Genomic DNA, 25,718 nt, shown 5'->3' on the forward strand with positions numbered 1-25,718 from the left:
TAATAAATGCTGTCTGGTTTTGCTAGGAAAGGTCTGTTTGGGGTGGATGATTTCCAGCACTAGTGCAAAGTGTCTCACCGATCTCTCAGACCTTATGCTTATCCTCCAGCAATTAACAGAAAATAGTGTCTTTTTTCTTTCTTGCTATCTGCCAGATAATGAGGTTTATTGGCAAGAAAGTTCTGTCAAGTAAATCCTGTTAAGCACAGCACTGAGGAGGTGAACTTAGAGGCAACAACCTTGAAAAGTCTGCAGTGTTTCAGTTTCCAGTATAGCTTGTCATACAACATATGTCAACTGTCTGCTGATGTGTTCAGCAACCTGACTGAACAGCTGCCAATTTATGCAGAAGCATCATGATTAACATTGGGTATCATTAATGCAGAAGGATGTGTCTGTCCTGTTTCTTGTTAGGTTGCAGCTTGTTGTCAGAGCAAGGTTATTTTCACTTTGCAGTACTGTGCTTTGGCTTTTCTCATTGTCTGCTTGCCAGGGGTCCAAATCCTTGGGGTTGGAGGGCTCCCAGGCACTGTTACAAAGACAAGTGCGTCCCTTCAGGAATGTTTTTGTGTCTGTTTGCCCTTAAAAGGGAGTTACAAATGACACACATTATTCTTCCATAACTAGCAATCTGGTATAATGTTTAAAAAAGCAAAACTAGAATTGTCATCCATTTTCCTCCTTACAGCTGTGTCTGTCTATTCACACACTTGCATGACTCCTTAAAACAGAGGGACTGAGGACAGGATTTTTACAGAATTCGCTACCTTGTGATTTTTGAGCTCCCAGTAGCTATACATTCACAAATTTGACAGTACATTGTGATGTGATCTGGCATGGGGCTCTTTCATGCCACTTTGGTCAGCAGCTGCCTCATCCTGCCCTGTGTGATTTGGGGAAGGAACAGTGTGGGAGGGGTTTCAGTTAATTAAAATGAAAATTCTGCTCTGCCCTTCAGAGTTCATCTGCCATTAATAGCATTGCCAGGCCCCTCCTGGCCACTTAGTACAAGCTACACTACAAACAGGAGAGAGTATGGCTTAAAAATTGTTCTTTCAGCCAAAAATTAGACTTGCACAGTGGAAATTATCCATTATCTCTCAAACATCCAGGTACTGCTTTTGAGTAGCACCTGGAGGGAAAAGAATTAAACTCAAGTGGCTAACTAGGCTAGATGGCAAAGTAAAAATAATTACAGTCTGGATCTGCAAATGCAGATTTCTTGTTTTCAAACAGGGCCATTACTGCAGTCCTTGCCCACCTAACTGAAGTGCTGGGAAGATGCTCTGTGATAGATTTTGACAAGATCTTACATATTTTCTATGCTTCTGGTCCCATAGAACTCAGTCCGTGCGGCCATTCAGCACTTCATCTTTCTCAGGACAGGCCCTCCTTTGGTCTGTATGAGAAGATGGAGCTGCAGGACTTGGCCTGATGTCTGATGACAGGAGGAATGTCCTTAATACCTGACATAATTAGTGTTAATGTCCATCTGTCTTGGCAGTCTCTGAGGCAACTGAATGGGTTATGAACTCTGAGCCTGTCCATGCTGAAGACTCTTTGCCAAGGCAGCTAAAGCTGCACAACTATTTACAAGGCCCAAATTTATTGTAAAACAGTGGAAATATGGAGTCTAAATCTAACAGTATTTTTAAATATGATTCCTTGTTATCACAGTATATCAGTACATTCCAGTGTCCTGCAGGTTTTTTTCTGATTCTCTGTTGGACTCATCTTGCCAGGAGTCAGCTGTTGTTGCATTTTCTCTGAACATGAATTCCATCTTTGCAACCTTTCTCAGGGAGCTTCACAGCACCATGGAGCAGCATGTTGCAATCGAGTGAGCAGTATTGTCTGGCCTGGGAATCCAAGTACTTGATGGAGCTTGGCAACGCCTTAGATTCCCTGCTGAATGGTTTTGTGAACATGATGGCTCAAGAAGCCCTAAAATTCACTGTCTTGTCAGGTAAGAACCTAAATGTTATCAGATCTGCTCAAGTGGCTCTTGTGCAGTTTCACTGTTGGTGTCTGTTTAAGGGAGCTTTCCTAAACAAGGAAGATTTCTGAGAAGACATCTTCCTCGGCAGTATTGGTACCACCCTGCAGATGTGGCCTGAGAACCTTCTCTGCCACACCTGTAATTTACGTTTGCTTTCCTGGATTGCTTTGCCTCTGTGTCATTGACTTGTTCTTTTAAAATTACATCTGGAAACACCTTCCTTCACGTGTGACTTTATTTCTCTATGTTATTACACTGTGTTTTACTGCTTTACATAAACCTCTCAAACATGCAGGTTACATTCATGCATAGCGTCTGTTTGCCTCCGTATCAGAACATCAGATTCTTTCTTATCTTTAGTCTAGCAAAATATTTCTCAGATCAGCTCTTGAGAAAGAAGAACTGGAAATGACAAAAGGTCCTAGGTTTAGCTTTTAACTTCAGTGAACCATCTTGCTTTTGATGTTTCCTAAGAGCAGCCCAGATTTGTGACTATGTGGTGCTGTTTGCTTTGTGTGTTGCAGGTATTGTGACAGCCTTGACTTGGCCAGCTTCACTCTTGACTGTTGCCAGTGTCATTGACAACCCCTGGGGAGTGTGTCTCCATCGGTCTGCTGAAGTAGGCAAACACCTAGCACATATCCTGCTCAGTCGACAGCAGGTAATTGGCTAGAAATTATCCAGGAATAATAGCTGGAAGGGATTTGGCCCATGGAGGTTAAGTTTTGTAGTCATGCTAGTTAACTGTCAAGTGGTATCTTTCCAGGCAGACAAAAATTAATAATAAACTGAAAAATGAAAAAATGCTGCATGAAGGTGACCAGAATGTATCTGGTTCATTGGGGAATAATAGGAAGTCCCAACTGAGTCAGAGAAATCCCACTAAGATTCATTCCATTTAACCTAAAGCTTTTCTAAATGAAGAAGAAGTGATCCAGGTTATAAATGACAAGTGGCTTGACCATGTCACCAGCCAGGCCAGCTCACCTAGTGGAAATCTGAGAACAGAAAGTAAAGACAGGTGAAAAAGAAAAGAGAATACAGAGTGTTAAAAATATTCACTGATAATTAAGAGGCACTAGCAAAACACGGAAGAGAAGACTGTGCAGCAGGAGATGCACCGTGAGCCACGTTTTGCCTACAGAGAAGTGGAATGGGCTGGTACCTGAAAAAAGTGACAGAAGTTATTAAGCCTTCCTGAGAAAGCTTGCAAAAGATGTTCCTGCCCCCCAAAAGCCTGCCATTATTTGCTGGGCTATTGCTGGCATGGAGGGAGGCTCTTTTCTGCTGGCCATGTGTTTGTCTCACAGGCACGCTAGTCCGGTATCTATTATAGAGGAGCCCTATGGGAGCCATGGCCCCAGAGCTGCGTGTCGTAACAATGTGAAACAGTCGAGTAGAAACAAACTTGATTTCTCATAAAAATACAATCCCAGGAAAGGCAATAAACTTTATTTCATACAAGCCCTTTGTTTTGCTTGGGGGCATTTGTTACTGCCTTTTAAGCATTCACTATTGTGAAAACACACATACCAATGTGCTGGAGCATCTAAAACTAGTTAGCATGATGTCTAGGGAGTCCCTCACACACCTGCTCACTGGTTAATACAAAGACCATTTTTCATTGTTGTTGAGATTAGGCTCCCTTTGATCTTACAGAAAATCTTATTAGGCTATTCAAAATAAAAGCTTAACCCACATCATTTTTTGTAACAGCTACACAGTGCTGCTGTCATTCAGTCTGAAATCTAGAGTGGTCAGTATTTTTGTATTACAGCTTCTTCTGTTTGTTGAAACATTTCGAGGAAAATTTTGCTCCTTCAATTAGGCTTTCATTTGGAAATTTCAAAACAATGACAGCATCTGTTTTGTTTCTGCTTGAAACATCTGCTTTGTTGTAACTTCTGATCATTAGATTCTTTCAACTGATTTTCTGAATATCAAAACCCACAAAATACTCAGATATGCAGAATTCTCAATATTGAACTGTGCATAACTTTGGGGATACATAATCCCTTTGAAATCAACCAAATTGCTCAAATGTTTAAAAGATCATGCACAAGCAGAAGTGCTTTGTGTATCAGGGTCTCAGGGATCCTGCAGCCAGTCTCTCTTTTTAGGTCTAGAACAGTATTTGATGGCATTTTCTCCTTTCCATCTTTCTTAGGGCAAGCGACCTGTCACACTGATTGGCTTCAGTCTGGGTGCAAGAGTCATTTACTTCTGCCTGCAGGAAATGGCTCAAGAAAAAGGTAAAATTCACCTTCTAACCTTTTTCTCCTTTATTTTCCTTACTGCTGGTAGAGTTTTTCTTCCAAGAGGAAAAGTTCTTCTGGAGCAGAGCTTGGGTCTTTTAGGATAGGACAAATACTTTAAAAAATGGTTTTGAAATGCATTTGGAGCCAAATTCTACTGTCATTTCCACCTGTTCAGTGGATTAAATCCACTGTCTTCACTCGAAGTGCTCCAGTGTGTCAGTTTGGTCTCCAGTCTGTAAACAACAACTTGACATTCTATGACATTTGGCTGCTAGATCAGTCTGTGAGCTGCCCACGTGCCACTGTGATCTTGGCAGAGGATGCTTTGCCTTTATTGGAAGCGCTCTGTAGCTATTGTATCTGATTCCCTGAGTCCTCCCTTCCATTTAAGTCACTGAAATGCCACTGTCATCTGCTATTTTCATGGTAATTTTCCCCCAAAGTCAAGTATAAAACCATCTGTCAATTTATTACCCATTGTGGTTCTGTTTATTAATAGATTCTATTTTTAATTTAGAAAAAGAATAAAATAATTATGATCAGTTGATGTAAATTGCATCTTGGAGTTGAGTCAGTAGTGAGTATGTGCATGCAGCCTGCCTTCCCCCCCTACGTAGCTAATTTAATTCATTAACCATTTAGCCTCACAAAGAGTTGCTAATAAATAAGGAGCTTTATAAAGGAAAATGTTCAATAAAGTCCAAGAAGGTGGGAAAAGAGTCAAGTGAGGATGGAGAAGGTCAGCATTTTTTCTGTTGACAGCTGTGTACCAGAACTCCACTTCTGGTTTAAGATGGAAGTCCTCAAATACAGGAATTCTGTTCTCAAAATAAATCTAATCAAATCCAGAATGATCTTAATGGAGTTATACTGAAGCCAGAACCCAGATCCTAATCTGGCCCTAGATCTACTCTTTTTGTGTCCTAAGAACGCCAGGGGCTGAGATATTTTCAGGCTTTTATTTAATGCTCTGCAGTCTCTTGCTGGAATAACATGGGACCATAACTAAGTAATACACGAAAGGAAATCATTAGGGGTCTTTAAGGTTGGCTGCCATTCTAAAGAAATCTAAGCATCGTAATTATGTATCATAGCAGCTCCCCACTGTACACTAATTTTTCAGTTCCTTAATTGAATTATGAAAGCTGAGCTGTTTGCGAGATGAAAAGCAGCATGTTTAGCACAGATTGCCAAGGCGTTCTTCACATGCACATTCCAGCACAAGCCACAGAAGGAATGGAGCTGGGACCTGGGACATCTGAGACTGATTTGGGTTTGGACTTGGATGTCTCACAGAAAAGAAATACAAGGCCTAGTCATGCAGGCCTTTTGTATCCAGATGGCAGTGGCATTTCTGAGGACAAATAACTAATCATGGATTATCCAGTGAAACACCATGGCAGAAACTCAAATTCTGTTAAAAGAAAATACTCTTCTGCGAGGCAATTAAACAACCTTTGGGATACATCATCACAAATTACTTTGGAAGCCAGAGCTTAGCAGGTTTCCAGAAAATGACATTATAGCAGAAGATGTAGTAATGACCCATCAGAGACAAGTTACTGCATGAGAAGATCACTGGTCTGATTTCTTCATCATGATTCCCATGCATTTTAGTTAAATAAGAAGTGTAAACTAATGAAAACTGGTAACGGCTGTTACCACCAGAACCTGAACCTTGACACCAAACTGCGCGTGATGGGAGTGAGGTATCCCATATTACATAGCTGTCTAATACTGATCACAGCATCCTACAGAATTGCTCCTGTGACCAGTATCACCACTGGGTTATCATCTCTGCTGTGGTTAGGTATCAGGAATACTGCTGCCAAACTCTGCCATGAAACACTGTCCTTGGCACTGCATCTGCCCAGAGAGAGCTAAATTCCACCCCTGTTCTCTTTTCAGTGAGGACTAACATGATGAGATGCTTTCCTCTTTGCCCAGTGAGTTGTACCCTAAAGGCACAGCAGAGCCCAGCTCCCAAGGACTGGTTATGGCCTCTGGGTCAGCTTGTATCTTCCGCACTTTTTCTGGACAAATCATCTTATCAGTTTTTAATTTTTCCCCATCAGTAATTCCTTTTTTTTTTTTCCTGTTTTCCTGCTTGTGCAGACTTCATTGTTCATCATATAAAAGATTTGTAAACTGTGAAATACATTTAATTTATCTAGAGTGTCAGCAACTATGTAGGCCAGTGATCTGTCTTCAGGTTGCTGTCGCCCTCTGTCAACGTTCAAAGAAAATGAGTATTTTTCAGCCAGGGCTAAACATTTTTGTTCTGAGCGAGAAATAAGCTGTACAAAGGACTGGAGAAACAAAAGCTTTCAATGCCTTGCCCAAATGTTTGGGATCCTGATGAATTAGCTGTTTGTTTATTCAGTTGGCTCACACTTCGGCCCTGGAATTTAGTACCTTGGTTGGAATGAGCTCCCTGTTTGCAAGGCTCTGGGTTTCTTTTTCATTGCCCATGATTATGGGAACAGGACTTTATTGCTCACAGATTACACTAACAAAATTGAATTGGTCTTTGCTGTTCTCTTGATTGGTGCAAAATTTGCTTTGCAATAAGAAATAATACCACGAGAGCTCTTTTGGATTGTTGTCAGGTGCTGGGATTTACACTGCAGAGAAAGATGCAGGCACTGCAGGCAGCTCCAAGTCGTTTACTGCTATCAGGGAAAGGAAACCAATTGATTTACATGTAAAAAGTCTAGCCAGGCAGCACCTCTCCCTCATTACTTGATGTGGTATGCAGTCATTCTCACTTTCACTTCCCCGTAAACTTCAGTATATTATTTTATGAACCGCAAACACCAGCCTGAGAATGTTTTAGCTCACATCTTGTGAACGCTGGTCTCCCACACGTGGAGAGTATGGCTTTGGCATGCTATGTCCAGGAGTCTCCCAAGACATGCGCTGCTGTGAATTTCATTTCACTGCTATGGCATCAGGTGCTTGATCTCTCTTTACAAAGGAGATTTATGAATAGATATTAATATATTGTTTAGGAGTTTAGGAAAGTAGCAGAGCTGCCCAGTATTTCTCATTCAGTCATTATTTCTACTGTTCCCCAGCTGCAGCTGTCTGATAAGAGAGGAAGATTTGTTACGCTTAGAAGTCAACGTTCCTTTTCAGCAAATCATGCCCTGGGCATTCAGGTTAAAGTACCCTTCAAGAAAATCAAGCCAGTTGATGGTTTACCACTTCATGTTGGTAAATGCCTTCATTGTTGCTAGTTCCCAATCAATGTTAAGAATTTGGGGTTTTCTGTTGCATGTACAGGTCATATTTTTCATGAACTCCGGAAGAGTTTTATCGTGCTTACTATATGACAGCATTTACTCACTATATGGAATGTCAGTCCCCTTCACCTGTTTCAAAGCGTAATAGTTCAGCTCTGTGCAAGCCCAGATCAATAGGTCTGTGGAAAGAACTTTCCACAGGTTTGCTGCTTGAACTGCATCTTTCCGGACAGAGGCAAGGCCCCTTCTCCCTCTTGCCTTCAGCCTAGTTCCTTTCACTCTCTCAGGATCTCTAATTTTCATGTTTACTGACTCCAGCTGGAACTGCAGACACTTAACATTTACACAAAATGATGTTTAAGATCCTCCTTTTCATCATTTTTGTCTTTAAAATTTAAATCACAGAAATTATTATTTTTCTGTAGTGCACATCTGAATGTACCCCTTCTTCATGTACATGCAAAGATATATTTTCTGATGTGTCTTCTAAATCTAAGCTGTTCTGCTTTAACTTGAATAGATTCTCAAGGGATCATTGAAGATGTGGTCTTACTGGGAGCTCCAGTGGAAGGTGAAGCCAAGTACTGGAAAGCTATCACAAAAGTGGTGTCGGGCAGGATCATAAATGGTTATTGCAGGTCTGTACATGCTCAGTTCTCTGCTTCATTATCCTAGCGTCACTTTGAAATGATTTTGTACATTTATCCCTTTTAAACATTTTGTAAGTGAATAATTGTTCAGCTGGTGAGCATGTTGATTCAGTAGCACCAGAGACAGCAGTGCCAGAGCCTCTTCCTTCTGGAGGTCTCTCCCTCAGATTAATTGGAGATGACAGTCTTCAGGAGACACTTGAAGGCTGTTCTGTCTCTGGCTCCTGGCTGTTTGCGATGCATAGTTACACTGGGAGCCTGAGGCACTCAAAATGTAGGTCCTGTTCATCCAGTGGCAGTGTTACATCACCCTGGCAGCTTAAAGCTGGGTCAGTGTGTTTGTGTGCGTAATTTGACATATTCTAAGGCCCCTTTAAGTCTCAGCTTTATGTAAAGGACTATAAATACGGCCATTAAGTTCACTGACAATTAAAGAATGTGAATTAAAATCTATAAAAGCTTTGAGATACAATTCACTAGGGGCTGCTTATGGGGAACAAGATGTGAAAATTGCAATGGAAGGGAAGGAGCTCCAGCAAATGGAAGATTTTTTATGTCTGGAGTCAGTTTCTGGTCAAGATAGTCCACATGAAAAAGACATTTTACTTACAAAGGAGGTATAGCTGGAATAGCTGTAGCAAATTTACTAAGGATGTGAAAGAATAGATAGGTTACCTCGAAACCAAATATCAGCCTTTTAAAACTGCACAGCCAACTGCTATGCAGAGTTGTGAGAGCTGCTGGGTGAGAAGAGGGAGATCAGAGGCACAAAACAGCTGAAGTCAATCTTATAAAAGCTATTAAGAATTCAAGTGACAGTATCAAATCTAATGACTGTGTATTGGAAGATAATTGTGACAAGAACAATGCTTACCAGCACAATTAGAAGAGGGGAAATTAAAATGAAGGAATGAAGCAGGGAAGACTAAGAGCATGGGAAAATAAATTGAGAAATAACCAGGCAAGAAGATTAGCAAAGAACGTGTAACTGCAAGTCAAGACAGCTTCTAAAGCCATGAGCCCGCAGGTCAAGGACAGTTGAAAATGCTGTCGGTACTTCCCATACACACATGCATACGTATGCCTACATACATATGTATAAGATGAGGAAGTATTGCATTACCGTGCATCTAACATAGTATATTAATTTACAAAGAAGAACTAAATGAAAGAATTAAAAGCATTCAAGATTAAAACAATAAATTATTAATCCCATCTGTCAGGCTGAAAATTGTTGCTTTTGTCCTTTTTGGATCACAGGAGGTTTTATGGATGCTGGATGTGCACACCAGTTACAGTATTTCTTCATGTGACATAAGGAAAAAGCAATTGCTGCCTCCTTGGGAGTGCTTCTGTGTTCTTCCAAGAAGCCATAAATGATAGCAATTGTTACATAAAACTGAATTTGCCCTGGCAAATATTGTTCCTCCCTGTGTTACACAAAAATCAATTTCACTGCAAAAAGCTCAGTGTATTCTTTTCCTATAACACACACACAAAAAAAGGATCTTGTTACAGTTTCAAAGCCTGCATGTGCTGTTGGAATAAAACAGTATGTGTGTTTGTACCGCTGTGTGTGCAGTAAGTTGGTTAGTCTCTGCTTTGGCAAGCTCATGTCTTGAATGTTGAATGAAAAATGATGTAGAAATTGTAGCTTATTGCTCACAAATAAGAAGCAGCAGGTGAGGAGACTGTCAGGAAATATTCCACTATGCTGGTTCTCTACTTTGCCCTCAGATGCTGAATTTGAGGGTTATTCAGTTAGCATGAGGGCAGCTAGCATGAGCAGCTAGAGGGGGTAACTGAGAGATATGGAAAATTTATGTGAGGATATTAGATATGAGAGAAGGATGACACAAACATTTCATGGTAAGACCTCACCTGATTCTGATTTCTCTGGTCTCTCACTTACACAAATTGTGGCCTCGTTCTGTCACTTTAGGAGTAACTCTATTTAGGTCAGATGAATTACATTGAATAGAATTCCTGCAAGATCAGATTTGGGCCCAATTTGTTGAGCTTCAGTCCAGTGTAGCTTGTCTCCTTTAGCTTTGAAGTCTGAAAGGACATGGAGAGTGAAAGCCAGCTGTCAGAGCTGTCCCATCCAATTTCACAGCAGGGTTACAAATTCCTACTGGGAAACCTTAACCAAATTAGTTAGACTCGCTCAGCTTTTGAAAGAACCCATGCCTGAGTAGCGTGGATGCGTTGCCAAGATTTTGCAGAGCTCTGTGTAGACTTACAACTTCTAGCATGGACCATTTTGGAGTGGACAGGGGCAGCCAGAAATGGCCACCCGTGCAGGTGCATTTCACCTGCTGCCATCACAGAGTACAAATACCACTCGCATCCAACTTAAATCTACTCTACAGAGTGTAGTGGTGTTTAGGTGCCCAGATTTTATGCTGTTGCTCAGCACAGGAGAAGAGGTTATGTATTTCCAAAGGACGCATCGCCTTCTCTCATCATGCTATAGGCTACCCTGAAACTGTCTCAGTGACTTATGGCAATACTTTACAGTGGGAACAAACTCTTCCTAGTTCTGTCATTGAAACCATGTATTTATACAGTACCTATAAATCAGGAGCACTCTGAGGAGCTTCACAGTTGATCTTTATGTCAGCAACATTGGTACTGTAGGCCTCATCACATTTACAGCTGTCTACAGGCTGGAGAACTTCTACCTATTTGTACATTAAAAAGATTAAACACGTGAATGTGTTGCAGTCTCTGAGCAAATACAGAAATAAATAGAAGGGTCAGATTTTTAAACCTGCTGCATGTAATGAGACTACACCCATGAATCAGGATTAAATTCAGACTTACACTACTGTGTCCCAGGAACCTGCCCTGAATTCGGCAACTGCTGTGATTCCTACATCAGACAAAGCCGCAGCAGGTCTTGGTCCAGACATCACTGTGCTTCCCAGCACTTCTACTCTCCTTGTGGTCTGAGTAGTCACTTATTCCATCGGTTTGGCAACAGGATTTATTCACGCTCTTCTTCTGCTCTGCTCCTAGGGGGGACTGGCTTCTGGGGTTTGTATACAGAACCTCTTCTGTCCAGCTCAACGTTGCAGGGCTCCAGCCAGTCGACTTGGATGACAGGAGGATGGTAAACATGGACCTTTCATCTGTCGTAAGTAATACTTCTTATATTCTCAGTTTTTTCCATCTGTCCTTTTCTTGCAGCATTGTAAGCTGACACTCATTGATTAGGGGAAGACAGGATACTGAAGAGGGCACCTCTATGTACATTGTCCCTCTTTCCTTTCTTTGAGATAAATCTCACCTCAGACTTCCCTATAGATTTTGCTGGCCCAGCCAGCACTCAGTATTGAGCAAAACAATGAGAATTTGCCTCTCTTGTTGGATATGTTTCGGGTATTTTGGTTCTGAAACATCTCATACTTGAGACAGAAAATGCCATTATTCTCCAAGAAAGACCTTGCTGTCTCGCAAGCCCCGGATCAGCAGGTAGGTAGGATCAGCAGCTGGGAAACCTGAAGCTCAAACACACGACTGTGGAGCAGGTACAACCTGCAATCTTATCTTGGTGGAGCCTTCGATACTGTTCTGGTTCATACAAGGGCAAGTTCATAGGCCTTGTACCTTGGTCCCCTGGGCTGCATTGACGCCGTGGTGCAGGAACCAGTTTGTAATTACAGAAGCTCTGTGATACCAATGGCTGGTTTGCTAGGTCCAGACCTGGGCTGCTGCCTTTTTGGAGTGTAGGTCTCCAGGAAGCAGGAAGAGATTCACCTCTATGTCTGGTAGACATTTAGTTTCCTCACAGCTATCTGGTGTCATTAATGATAAGCCACTGTATTATATGTCTAGCAATATTCAACTCAATTACCTTAAGCAAACTAATGATGTCATTACCTTGTCTTTACTCATGAGTGAACTCTTCCACAGAAAATCATGCAGAACTTAGCTTGTGTATTCATATTCACAGTAATCTTGGACATGCAGTCTTGTTTTTCTATATCTTAATGTTTTAACTCATTTTTCACTCTCTGCAAACTGGACTGGAAGATGCTCAGCACAAAGCTTAAGATACTTCTGTGGTCATTGTTGCTGCTGTGACTCCTCCCCACTGTCCCCACGAGCGGGTAGGGACTGTCCATGTTGCTCTGGAGCCAAAGGCACTTTTAAGTGCTTTCAGATTTTTTGGAGCACAAGCCTGCTAGGCCTATAAATACCCAGCTGTTACCAGCTCATTTCATTCATTATAACTGAGCTATGTACAGCCCTTGCCAAAAAACACAGCTCTTAATGCTGTACAGATAAAATAGAGACTTTGCAGAACAAAATATAGGCTTCCCAGAAGGAAGTGGTGTAGTAGAGGCTTTTAAACACGGTCCAGCACTGTAGCTGTTCTTGTAACTGGCATCTTACTGGGTTGTCTTGGTTAGCATTTTCACTTGCTCCCACATCCATTTTTTCACTGTCCCCAGAGTTGCCATTAGTTGCTTGCGAGCAATGACATCTGTACTGGCATGAAAAGAAAAATGGCCAAAGATGTCAAGCAGTGTTGGCACTGGGGTGACTTTTCCTGTTAGTTCAGTCCGTCTTTACTCTCCTCTTTTTGACTTCTCTTCAGAGACCCTCTTTCTGTTGACCTTCTGCTTCCTGAACTTTGAAACCCCCTGGAGCCCTGCAGGCTTTATCCTGCCTGGCTCACAGCAGCCTCTCCATTTTTCCCCCAGAGGAGCAGTATTTACATTTCAGCTAAATGAATAATGGTTGCAGAGCTGCTATCTGCTAATCTTCTATTGTTGTGCATCTGTATCCGTGCTGCCTGATGCCAACAGACAATCCCAGTGCTGTTCTCATTTCAGAAAGAGCTGACACTTTCACTTGCTTAATCTTACTGCAAAGCATTTGGGGAAAAAAGAGCAACCCCCACAGGGGGAAAAACCTATATTAAGTAGGTGTCGTTCTCTTGATCCATTTTCCAGACCATGGAGCTTTATGAAAAGAAATACGGTGCATTCTGATGAACATTTTAAAAGTAAAAGGAGCAAGAATGGAGAAGGAAATATTCAGGGACAATATTTTTTAAAGCGGCAAGAAAGAAAAGATGGATTTTGCTGCAAATACAGTACTATATTTTCTATAATGGGGACCAGCTCCATCCCTGCAGATGCTTTTGTTGGAGGTCCCATGAGTCTACTGCCAGGAATAAGAAAGCACAAGTTGTGATAGAAGAATAAAGCATAGATGATGCAAAGGTGCTCAGTATGAAAATATTATGCAGGCAGCCTCAGTATTTTAGCCACCTCCCAGCCCATCCATGATGAAAACTGGACTGGATCCAAAGGGCTTGGTTCTCTTTGCTGAGGTAGCATCAGAATCCTCAAATGAGTGGAGGACTAAGAGACCTCAATATAAACAGGAATTCACCTCCAAGGCATTTATTGCATGTCTCTCTTGATTAGTATGTTTTTTATCTGACTGTCAGTAAAAAAACTGAGAGAAAAATGTCCTCCCACTCAGCAAATGCAGTTATAAAAGCCTTCCTAATGGTTACAATGGGACTGATTTATTCAGTAGATTTATTTGACAGCACCTGTTACAGAGACCAAGGAAGTAATTGAGCTGTAGTGTATTAGATTGATTGCTGTTTGTTCAAATGGGATATTGTACATTACATTTTGCATTAACATTTGAATATTGCAGAAATGCTCAGAGTCAGAACGTAGGCAGAGCATTTTCATCGAGGCTCACAAGTCAAGAACAGGTGCTTAAGTTTCTCTGGGCAGTTTTACTGCAGCAGAAACCAGGGATGAACTTGCAAGCTTGGTGACAGTAGGAATGCCTGGCTGGAAGTCTAGTAGAGAGCATGGACGGGTCGTGACAATTATTGCAGAAGTCAGTACTGTTCTCTCATTAGTCCAATGTGAAAATTGTCTTAAAGAGCTTTAGGCTATGATTAAGTTTTGCATTGACTTTAAAACACCTTCCTTTCCCATGCTTTTGATGGCAGCTAAATTCTCCTTTTCTTATTCTTCATCAACACGTTGTCCGGATGGCAGATGCCTACCTGCTGCTGGCGCTCACAAATTCCTGTAAACGCAACATGCGGCAACACCAACTGAGAGTAAACCCCTCCTTATGCAAACACGGGGAGTGCCAGAGCCATGTTCTGTACAGCCCACAGACTAAAGATACAAGGTACTTTTTAATCTCTAGAGCAGTCATTGCAATGGTACGTACAGAAAACATGCTGATGCATTTCACAGCCATGTTCTTCTCCTCCAGCATCTCTGCACAATGGAAGGCAAAACAACATAGCTTCTTTTTAGAATGATCTGTATCGCACATCAACACACCTTTGCTTTTTCCCTCCGAGATACCTCAAAAGCTTTTTACCTCTGCTTTTCTTTGCTGCTGTAACTGAGCAGTGGGAAAGCTTTCTTTATGACAATGATTAAAAACCAAGAATAACTGATTTGTCTTTCCAAAAGCTCTCTCAGAAGAGGGGCATAGTATTCCCATTATGAGGGAAGGCAAACAGATTCAAGGCAGTCTGGCCTTCAGCCAGGCAGGTACACAGTGTACATAAATACCATAAGCAGATGAAAAGTCTGAATTTTGTGAAATCCAACTGATTTGGCACTTCTGAGAGTCAGGTTTTTTTCCCAAAATGCATTAAACTGTGGGTTTTTCCTCTGTATTCCCAAGACTTGCAGCAAAGAATTAATTGTGATTAAAAAATGTGAATTAATTAAGAACCCCAGGGAGTTCAAAAGGCAAAAGGTTGCCTGTGTCTCATTACACCTTTGTTTCACTTGTTTCAAACGAGCAGTGCCACCTCCCATGGTGACGGGCATTAACAGGATCAGAACAGCAAGAGCTAGGAGCAGAACTCAGCTTCAGGCAGCGGCTCGAAAGAGCCTGGAGTCCCTTCTCTCACACCTGGGGGACATGCAAGTCTCTGTGAAAACAAGCCTATTTGTCTGCTAGGCTATAAGGTCACAGGGATGATTTCTTCCTCTTCATATGTCCCTACAACCGTGGAGTCGTCAGTGGCTTAGTTTTCTATGATCCTTCTTGCTGTTGATTTGGGAGCTCTGAGAATCACACATTAAATACATATTAAATCCATTTTTCCCTTTGGGACGCAAGCGGAGGGTGCTGGCAATGTCAATATCTTAGAACAGAAGAAGAAACTGAAAAAGCTTTTCCAAAAAAGTGCAAATGGAGCCATTAATAACTTGCAGTTTGTTTTTGCTTAGTGGCAGACAAAAACTCAAAGGCTGGTGTCCCTCCATGCTTCAACACAGATGTATTGCTCGATCTTGATGTACTCTTTGGGAGGCTGGGGATATTTAGCTGCTTCTAAAAGGCAGAGAACCATTTTATAGTGCTCCTTGAGCCTTTATTTTGTAAGGCTGGTGCCAAAAATTCGCACACACACTGCCACTCAGAAGCAGCGTGGTGCTGTAACAGTGTGGCCTTCCTGCAGATTTATAGAAGTAATTTTCCCTTTTCCTCCATTGTGCCTGGAACATGTGTGTATTGTTTCACGGTGGGTTTCCACAACATCTGTTTGAGTGCATACAGTGTTTGGACACACCAACTAGCCTGGGCAAAACTGAATTTCTGGGACTGTGGCCCTCCTTCAAAAAAGCTGAGATTACCAAGTGCCACATTTTAGAAAGATTCACAGGTAGTTTATGTTTACATCTAATACAATTCAACATAGGAAATTTGCTATTCCACTTGAGTAAGGAGCAAAGTTTTGATACCATTACATCTTTCTCCCATGGAGCGTAACAATTTGCATCACTTGCCACCTTTTATAGATTTTTCTCTTACACTTTACACATCAGAGCACCTTGCATTTGAAAATAGGACTGTTCTTGCAAAGCCGGACGTTGCAGACTCCATTCTTGACAGGTTTGCAGTGAACAGGTTTGTAGCTGTTGACTTTGCAAGCAGCTATCCCGATCACACAGACCTTACTTGAGCAAAACTGCCAGCAAAAGCAGTGGGAGTTCTCCCTTAGTAGTGTTAATAATGTTTGATTCTGCAAGAGTGGCTACACAAAGCACAGTAAGGTGAATTAAGGATAGAGAATTTAGCTTTCTATTTCCTGTCTTTTGTTGGAACACAAATGCTAATTCTGTATAATTTTTTGTGTTCAGTTTTGTTCTTTGTTTCTAACCTCTTCGGCTGACATGGAAAGAAAATTCAGTTGCAACATCCAATTAAAAGCGTTAATCAAGGGGAAGGCTGACTTAGCTGACACATTGTGTACGTGAGGTTTTCTCCCGTAGCACAGTTTCAGCTAATGTGTTTGAGATCTTGCAATTACAACAGCATGTATTATTGATATTAGCTGAATGTAGCTGAAATACCATGAAGCTTACCACTGCCTGCTGCTCCCGTGAAACCAGGGTAAGGTAAGGTCTTAAACTTGCTGCAGATCCCGGTGTGATGGATTTGCAGGAGATGGCATTGCTAAGGAGAGAGATTGCACTACTCCATAGCTGTTGAAATTTCCCAAATGCCCAGGACTTCTTGCTCAGACATTATTACCATCAACTCATAAAGGAGATTAAGGGATGAGTATGCTGAGAACAGGTCATTGTCCCCAAAGATGGCAAAAATTCCCTTAGTTAACCAAAAGTGATCTTGTTTCGTGGAGTTGAGGTGAGAAGCTGGTTTGAAAGCCGCAAAGATGGTAACGTTTCAGCTGCCAAATCTTGTGTATTCCCAGAGCAAGATGGGGAGAGGAAGGGTGATCAGTCCCTTTTGGTGTTACAGAGGAGTCATCCTCTGCCGCAGGCAGGTCCTATTACATCATCCTGATTACGGAGACTGAATCTCATCTCAGTGTTTTCATCTGGACTCTTGAAAAATTCTCCATAATCCTGACTTGATCAATATAGCAGATATTTTGGGTCACTAGTCGGCTGCTGTAGTTTATCATGTCAGATATCTGCTATTTTTCGGAACAGTCCAGTTTGATATATCAATCCAGTCTTTATTTTTGGGGATCTCTCTTCCTCCGAGGCCCAAGAGATTATGTTTAAATTATTCCCCAGTGACAATTATATGCACAGTTTATGCTAGGCCTTTTAAAACATTCTTTATACCATCCAATTTAAATAATTTCCACTTGGTTTAGCACTGAAAAATAAGTATTTGATTATAGCCACCTTAAAAGTGAGTGGCATGTTTTGCAACTTTGATATAGCTGGAAAGACTCGTGAGTGTTCAGACACCAACCTAATAGCTAAAAAGAAAAGAACCGATTCCACTTCTGGCAGTCATCAGTGAGAGCATCAGCAAAGAAATAGTCAACAGCAGCTCTGCAAACAGTTGAAAAATTCATGGAAGCAGCTGTTGCCTTCAGCTGGCTGGCTTGGTGTGCGGAGTGCATTACCTGTCAGCAGAAGGACATTTGTGAAGGCTCCTTTCCCTTGAAACTTCTTCGAGGGCTCTCTTATTAATTCAGAATTTATGAAGCTCCCTCATCCTAACTTTGTCCTGCCCATCATCACTGATGTACAGCTGCTCTCCATCTCAACCCCTTAGGGCTTCAGGCTTCCGAAACTGATTTCCTCCATTTACTTCCTCTGTTTTCTTGTTATATTCTGTATTTTACTCCTCTCCATCATACAGTCCTCTTGTAATTGGTGAAGGTAAATTGAGAGTAAAGCTGACAGAGTTTTTCAGCAGTGGACGAATCCAGCAAAACCCCCAGTATTTACTCAGAATTTTCAACATCAACATGTTCCCACAAAACATATCAAAGTTTGATGGAAGAAGTCCTTGGAAAAAGTTATTGCATTGGTGTGAAATTGGCCGGAGTGCTGTCTGAGGGTAATGACCCTCAATTATTGTCCCAGAGGTGACAATGACTTGATCATGAAGTTATGGCTGGAAGATGGCTGCATGTAAAAATTAGTCTTGCTCAAGAAATATCGTTGTAATTAAAGGAGAACTTTTACTGGTCAAGTTAGTTTTTAAACGAGAAGAAAAATAAGAATTGAGTGACTTATTCTATGCACAAGAATTGTAATTGTGCAAAGGGATGATTTAGAAGCAAAGCTTATTAGCTTCAGCTGAATCATGCTCCAACCTTTATTCCATCAGTTTTCAGAGCAGAAATAGAAACATTAAAGAGGAATAATGCAAATGACATTGACAGTATTTTCAAAATAAATTCAGCTCTATAAAGTTTTCCTCAAATATATTTTTATTAGCTTCTCCTCTGCTGGAAGCCACGGCCGCTGACGCTCAGGATATACGTATAGTGCAACGGAGGCCTTGCCACAGGTGCCGAATTCACATTTCTTAATAAATCCATTTAAATTACAGCTTCTGAATTAGTGGACATGTTCACTGTCCTCACTTTTGGAAGACATTGTTTTCTAAGAACCCAAACAGAAGAATTTTATTTCTATTTTAACTTCATTCAGCCACAGCGTCTTTCAAGGTTCGTTTAATGTTCTTCTGGTTCTCACGACAGGAATCTGCTCTGCCACTGGCCTTTGCCAGGTCCAACCGTATCCCCCTGCCTGGGCAGTGTCAGGTCTTTGCTCTAAGCTTCCAGAAAACTGTGGAAAACAGATAGGACATTTTCTGCCAGGCTGAATGCTCTCTATCATGCAAGACATACCCAGCACTCTGAATTAAGGCTTAGGCTGACATGTGGGAATAACTCTGACCAGAGGAGCCTGCCAGCTTGGCAGAGATGACTGCATTTTGAGTGATAATCTGGCATAGCTTGGGAGTCCTATAATCAATCAGTCTTTGCTACCATCTGGAAGAGGAGGGCTGCATGGGTTTGGAGGGAGTATCCAGAACTGAGGATTTTTTGGAAAGCAATAGTGGCGTTTGAGTTTCTTCCCTTCATTACCAGTGCTACCCCAAAACTGGCTGGCAGTTTATTTCAGAGCACAGGGTTGCACTCCGGTTCTCTTCCTGAACGACAAATTCACTGCCACTTTTGGAAACGGAGAGTAAACCCAAGAGCTGAACTGGCAATAACAAAAGTTGCTGAGCTGGCTCTATTGAGATATGCCACCCGGAGGCAGTTTGCATTTCATTATGCGTGTACACAAAGTGTCTGACACACCAGCAGGGAAGAAAGGGCTGCTGAAAAGTGAGGTGTGATTATTATCTGAGCTTCAGAAACTGCAGCTCACCCTATTAACTCTTTTCACCCCCCACAAAATACCATTTTCTATTAAAACAGACAGTATTTGTCAAAAGAGAATCCTGCAACTGTGATGCCCTCCAAGGTTGTCATTACTGCTCCTGCTGAAATAACAAAGCTCTGGAGAGACGTTTTAACTTGAGGGTATCTTTTTCCTGCGTGATAAAGTTGCTCTTTGGATGTGATGGGCTCAAAACAAATCCAAGAGATGAAATTCTCAGCCGTATTAATGGCCTGTGCTCCTGTGAGTCGCAGAGGGTAACTGTGCATCCTCTGCTCATGCTGCATGCCTCCCGTGCTCCTCAGTAATTCTCTGTGAATCCATAGGTCGTTCGGTGAAGGAGAGCGGGAGGAAGGCACAGCCCGGCAGCTCTGTCCTTTATCTCTCCCTGCAGGTAGCAGAGAGGCCAAGGGACTTTCAGCTGAGCTCTTGCAAATTACACAGCCCTGCAAAGCAAACAGCTTTGCGATCTGGGCCGGGCTTCGGAGCCGGTGTGCGCTCTTTGCATTGGCCGCTTGGAATCGGTGGAGGAGGTCTTTTTGAAGGAAACCGGACAGGATCTTTAAACAGTTGGCTCTGGAGCGAGCAAAGACTTCTGCCATAGCAAATGGAGTAATGTCATTGTGATACCCAGTGTTGTGATGGAGTAAGAGCCTTGCCTGGGCTCATGCGAGTCCGTGGCACAGTCAGGATCGTACATAGTATCTCCTTTCTCCCAGGTCCCTTCTCCGTCCACCACTTGGCAGGCTCCCCAAGCATCCCCCCTGGGCTATGGGGTACACTCTGCGTTCCTTTAGCTCAAAACCTGAGAGAAGTCCTGATTCTTCCTCTGTCCTAAAGAGCTGGATGCATCCTGGGTTGGTGCTTTATCTGTTCTTTCGCAATGCTGGGGAAAACCAATCGCAAAGGCCATTGAGTGGAGCTGTGGAGATGGCACCGGCTTACTGCTAACGGAGAGAGCTTCACGGTAACTGCAAATTGATTTCATTACCATCTCTTCTCAGACACGCTGATCTCTGTCCCCTGTCTCTCTCCATCTAGAACTGCTATCGTTAATACGGAGAGCAGCATCTGTGCTGCACAGCTCACAGCTCGCCTTGGTACAGCGGCCACTAGTGGGTTGGTTGCAGGCCCAGGGGTGGCATTATTTGTTTTCAAAGCTCCCATAAATTGAACTGTGTTTTTATGACACCGTAAGCAGAGGCATTTATTGTACCAAATAAAAAGACTTCCATTTGAATTTAATAGATGCAGCTGATTATGCTTAATGACATTTTTGATACTTTGGGGTGGATTTAAACTTGAAAACCTTTCTGAACTTACTGAACTTACAGCTCCTTTCAGCTGACTGATTGATCCACCCGAGCAACGCTATCATCTGTAGTCCTTTGGAGATCTTTCGGTGTGGTGCTGTAGTCCTGCAGCAGAATTAGTGATATAGGTAGTTGGCTTGTGTTTTCCAATGAGTCAAAGGAACCATAAAATCAGATATAACAGGGAAGAAGTCACCTAAGCACACTGATAAACCTATCCCACTGCTTTCATTTCCTTATAACAAGCATAAATATTATTTGCTTTGGTTACAAGAACACTTTTCTATTCCACTTATTCTGAAATTCCTCCTGCACTTTGTTCTGACAAATATTCAAACTATTGTTTATTTCCCTTTAAAGTTTTTATTGTCCTTTACAATGTTATAGATGTTCCCATCTCTTCTCCAGCACAGCCTACCCAGCAGAGGAATTCAGCAGATGAAAACAGGCTTTTTGAGAGATGGAATTGCTGAATTTTTCCACCAGGATGGCTTCATAGCTTTCAAGTGGCAAGGCAATTTGTTTGCTGTTCTTTTGCTGATGGCTTAGTACTTAATGTCACAGTATAGCAGAGGAAGAGTCCCACCTCCTCTTATGCTTCTCAGGGCTTGCATTGGTCTGGCTTTATGGAATCCTCTCCGGGGCTATCCTGGAAACAGAAGTGAGTTTCCTTTGAAGAGATTTAGAGGTATTAGCAGACCTGCAGTAAGGGACAGACTTTCAGGAGGTCTCAGCTTCTCTTTTAGCTGCATGAGAAAAGGCTCAGCTCTTCAGAATTGCTCATACCTAGCATCTCTTGGAGATGGTGGTGCTCAAGGAAGAGGAATTCCCCATTGTTCTAGTGGAAGCTGCTGGATACTGAGGAGTTAGGAAACTCTTGTCCTTAGGGTGGCAGAGGAAATTTGTTCTCTCCGACTAATGACTAGGTAATATAACAGGCTGAGAAATCCCCAAGCGCTGACCAGGGCAGGTAGATTGTGATGACTGCAGAGGTTTCAGAATACAGCAAACCAAGAGACTTCAGCAACCCCTCCCAGCAAGTCCATTTCCTTCTTGTTTCTCTCCACCTTGTCCCACGCTGTGCTCATTCCTTTCTTTAGCCCCAAGCCCCCCTACTGAGTAGTAAAAGGTTCATACTTTTTCAGAGAACAATATACACATCTTAACAGCCAGTCCGTTAGTCCTTCAATGGTTATTTTAATTAACTAATCTGTTGAAAACATCAAGAGCCTGTTGAGCCATCTGGACTGATTAAAGTCACATATTGCATTACTAACGTGCTGATTAAATCCTTCATTTTGCTCCAAGTCCTAAGTGCATCCAAATGTTACCACTCAAAAGCTGCTTCACGCAAACAGCTAGGAGGTTTGAATTTTGCCTGTGCAGGAAAGGTTTGCTTTAGGTTTGGGTAGAGGTGTGCTGGTAACCCTGATTGCTGGCATAGCAAGGAAGGACTGCTCAGGCAGGCATCAGCCAGCCTCCCAGACTGAGCTGGCAGGGAGGTGAGCAGAGCGTCCACGGCTGGGTTTCTCTGCAGACCTCTGCAAAGAGCTCTTACCGTCTTGTACGAGCAGACAGCCCCTTCCTGGAGCACTCGTACACGCGGCCGGGAAGCAGGAAACCTGGGACTGTGGCGTCGGGTATTCCTAGCAAGATTTGGGAAAATAGGAGGTGGTGTTGCCTGAGACAGCTTTCTGGCTGGGTCAGGAGGGATTTTAACTTTAGAAATTGAATTTATCAAAGATGCTAAAATATCTTGGGATGCAAATCATACCCCTTAATCTCTGCTGAAATCTACAGGCCAGCTGGTGAGTGTACCATGGAAATAGCCTCAATTCAGCCTGACGGCACTTTTCTTCTCCACAGAAAAACCCACTATAAATCCACCTTGCGCTCACAAGGGCTTCCTCCCATTTTGGCTGTGCGTACAACAGCAAACGAGATCTGAAGGCTGGTCTCTAGTAGGATCTTGGCTATCGTTACTTCAAATGCTTGGCTTGCACAGGACACCTGAAAGAGAGAAGGCAGTTTCTGCCTTTCCAGCCAGGTAGCCTTCAGCATATGACAATAATAACCTGCAGAGGAGGTTTTCTCTCCCTCCTGTGCCCTGACTGGAAGGGTGCATTCCAATATCCATCTCAGAAGGGTTTATCTTATCATGGAAATCACCTTACAATGAAAATGTGTGGGGTTTTGCACGTATTGTTGACTTTAATTTGTTTTATGAACCCATAACTCTCAGGCTCCCAGTTTTATATGGTGTGGGACAGATCAGTGCACCTTCCAGCCAAGAACCTTAACACGCTTGGTAGTTGTTGTGAGATTTAATGACTATATCCTAATTTAAATAAGATAATCTTTGCTTTTACAAGGGAGCTAAGGCACAGGGAGGACACGTGATTTAGCAGAGAACAGGGAGTTGAGCTAAGACAACTTATCTCCTACCTGGGTGTCTCTCACCATGGCAGATCACCTCCTCTCTTACCCTCGTGGCACCCAGAATCTGGGGTTTTGTAACTCAGCAATTTCCAAGCATTTAAACATACACATCTTAGAGGAAAAGTAATCCGGCAGCAGCATGTGCCACGAAGGATGCAGCCAGTTCAGGTTATTCAGTGGACAACTGCTTTTTTCAGAACTCATTCTTCCAGCCTTTCAGAGCTAAACCCAAGTCTCACGGCAGCGGTGGCTTTTGAAATGAAGGACTTGACTGAGCTGCGTTCCCCGCAGCTTCCCTTCTAACAGGACTCTCGTTGTTGCTTGCAGGTAAATGGCCACCTGGACTACATGAAGCAAATGGACACGATCCTAAAAGCTGTGGGCATTAAAACCAGGGAGTGTCAGCTGGAAGAGAAGGGCAGCGGCAGTCTTTTCTCCCCTCTAGCCAAGAAATCGCAGCGGGCAGCAGGCAGTGAGACTCGGAAAGAGGAAAATACTGTGCGAGAGGAAGACGCAGCTGACAGTGAAGCTCTCCCAGCCGGCCATGCTCACCACCATGACTCCCCCAGCTATCTCTTGGGAGAAACCTCGCTCCCCTGCCCAGACTGTTCAAACAGCGGGGACAGCAAGAAACAGGCAGCGGGTGAAGGAACAAATTAGAGCTCTTCATGTTGGGCAGAGATGCTCAGCCAGCAGTAAAACTGCTTTCAAAGCACCGTCCGTTGCACTGGGATTCCCAAAGGAGGATCAGTAGAGCCAGCAGAGCTGTAGCTGCAGTTTTCAGACCATCCTGTGAGCCTGGAGCATGGCACTGGCATGTCACTGGATCAAAGCTTTCGGAACAGCAGCCCATGGCATCTCCCACGGACGAGAAAGGGCTGATTCCTGCCTGAATCAGCATTGCTCCTCCAGAAGCGGTGGCACTTCCCTCCTTGCAGAAACTGGGTTTATTCTTGAGGGAAGCAGCCGTCACCATTAGGGACTGTGTCTCTGCTATGTAACTCTTGGGAAGGCAGGTGGCTTTGTGGGTATTTTTAAGCATATCGTGGAGAGGGGCTTGGCACTAGGAAATTAAAAACCTTTTTCCACCAGTGGTCAATTTGATTTTTGGTTTTCACGTGAGCAGGTATGTTGTAGGCTCTGGCTGCCCAGCTATGTACGTCTCAGCGTTCGTGCTTCAGCTCTGCTAACTGGGGAGGCGAAAGGCTCAGGCTACCTGGCTTCTTTCCCCAGTCTGCTGCAGTTTTGCTGCCAGGGCTTGGGCACTTCTCAATCAACAAGACCGTTTCCCTATCTGCAAGCTGAGGGCGATGAGTGTTCGAGGCCTCATTACTATTAGAAACATGCTTTGAGTCCCTAGGTGAAAGACAGCAGAAGAAACAGAGTGGGCTTTTTATGATTTATTACTTTGTGAAACTTCCTTCCAGGCTTTGCAAGCCAGCAACCCACAGAGACTTTCGTTTTGTGTCCCACACACGTCTCCAGCCTTAAAAGCCCCCTCTAGACATATTATTAATTGGCTTAGAATAAAACCAATACTTGGCATAGGATAAACATCAGTCTGTTTGATTTCTACCTCCTTCCATAAAAGCGAATTGGCATCCACTCTCTTCTCCCCCAGTCTCAAACTGGAGGGAGGGACCGCGCTTTACATCCCCTGCTATGCAGAGTCTTCCAAAACTGTATGGGACTGGTCCACGTCTTCCATAAAAGGTCCTTTTCTGGCCTATTTTGCTGCTAAGCCCAAGAAAACGCATCTAGCAGGAGGATAAACCCCCTTCTGAGAACACCTCTGTGTTTCTTCTGTTTTAAAACAAGTGCCGGATGGTATAAATACGTTCCCACATCCAGATCTGGAAGGTCTCATTGACTCACGAGAGGGGAAATACCGTGACTGCAGCTTCCGATTTTGGTTCACACAGAGTCCTCCTCCTCCCTCCCCGTTCCAGCAGCTAGTTTAATAACCACCTCTCCTTTCTTTCCCCAGCTTTCTAAAACCTTACCTGCAGCTTATGTCTCACGAAGTCAAAAATGTGGCTGTTTCTGGGGGTGGCAGTGTAACCTGGCAATGCACAGCAGCTTTGGGTACGGTGCCCGGCTTTTCCTCTCCCCAAGTCCTGCCGCTGAGGGAGGCTCAGACCTGCTCCGCTCTGATTCTCAAGCGGTGCCTCGCTGCCGAGCGATGGGAGACGTCTCCAGGACAGGCTATGGGATCCCACAGTGACGGGCCTGTTTTGCCGGTTGGTGTTGATGCCGTTGGCTGCAGGAAAGGGATACGAGTTCTCCACCACATCAGAGGATTTGTCCACAAGCAAACACCTTCTTACAAAGAATTAGCTCAATGAGAGAGTAACGTATTATTGCTTTTGAACATTTGGCTTGAAGAAGCGGTCTCCCTCTGTTCATCTCCTGAAGCCTATGTCTGCCGATTTGGTTACCTAACGGACTTTCAGAGTTCATAATGTATTTTTCTACTCCTTTTTAACTGGAGTTGTAGTCAAACTATGGTTTTATATAAAGCCATTTGTGGAAGGACGTACATATTTATCTTTGTGCTTGATACCAAACCCAAGCTATCTGTCCACAGATATGTGGCAAAAATGTATTAAACAGTTTGATGTTTGAACCTGTGCT

At 43.0% G+C, this 25,718-nt stretch overlaps 1 protein-coding gene across 3 annotated transcripts in view; it reads left to right on the plus strand.

Annotated features, from left to right (window-relative positions):
• TMCO4 (transmembrane and coiled-coil domains 4) overlaps positions 1 to 25,710 on the plus strand; it is a 42,565-nt gene extending 16,855 nt beyond the window's left edge. For all 3 annotated transcript variants that reach the window (XM_030016675.2, XM_030016674.2, XM_030016676.1), the window contains exons 9-14: positions 1,802 to 1,966; positions 2,524 to 2,660; positions 4,167 to 4,251; positions 8,023 to 8,140; positions 11,174 to 11,291; positions 23,412 to 25,710. In XM_030016675.2, coding sequence (XP_029872535.1) covers positions 1,802 to 1,966; positions 2,524 to 2,660; positions 4,167 to 4,251; positions 8,023 to 8,140; positions 11,174 to 11,291; positions 23,412 to 23,744 — 956 coding nt within the window. In that variant the 3' untranslated portion in view covers positions 23,745 to 25,710. The remainder of the gene's footprint in view (positions 1 to 1,801; positions 1,967 to 2,523; positions 2,661 to 4,166; positions 4,252 to 8,022; positions 8,141 to 11,173; positions 11,292 to 23,411) is intronic.
• Positions 25,711 to 25,718: the final 8 nt, after the last annotated feature.

This window comes from Aquila chrysaetos, chromosome 6 (assembly GCF_900496995.4).
Source record: "Aquila chrysaetos chrysaetos chromosome 6, bAquChr1.4, whole genome shotgun sequence".
In the NCBI taxonomy this organism is placed as follows: Eukaryota; Metazoa; Chordata; class Aves; order Accipitriformes; family Accipitridae; genus Aquila; species Aquila chrysaetos.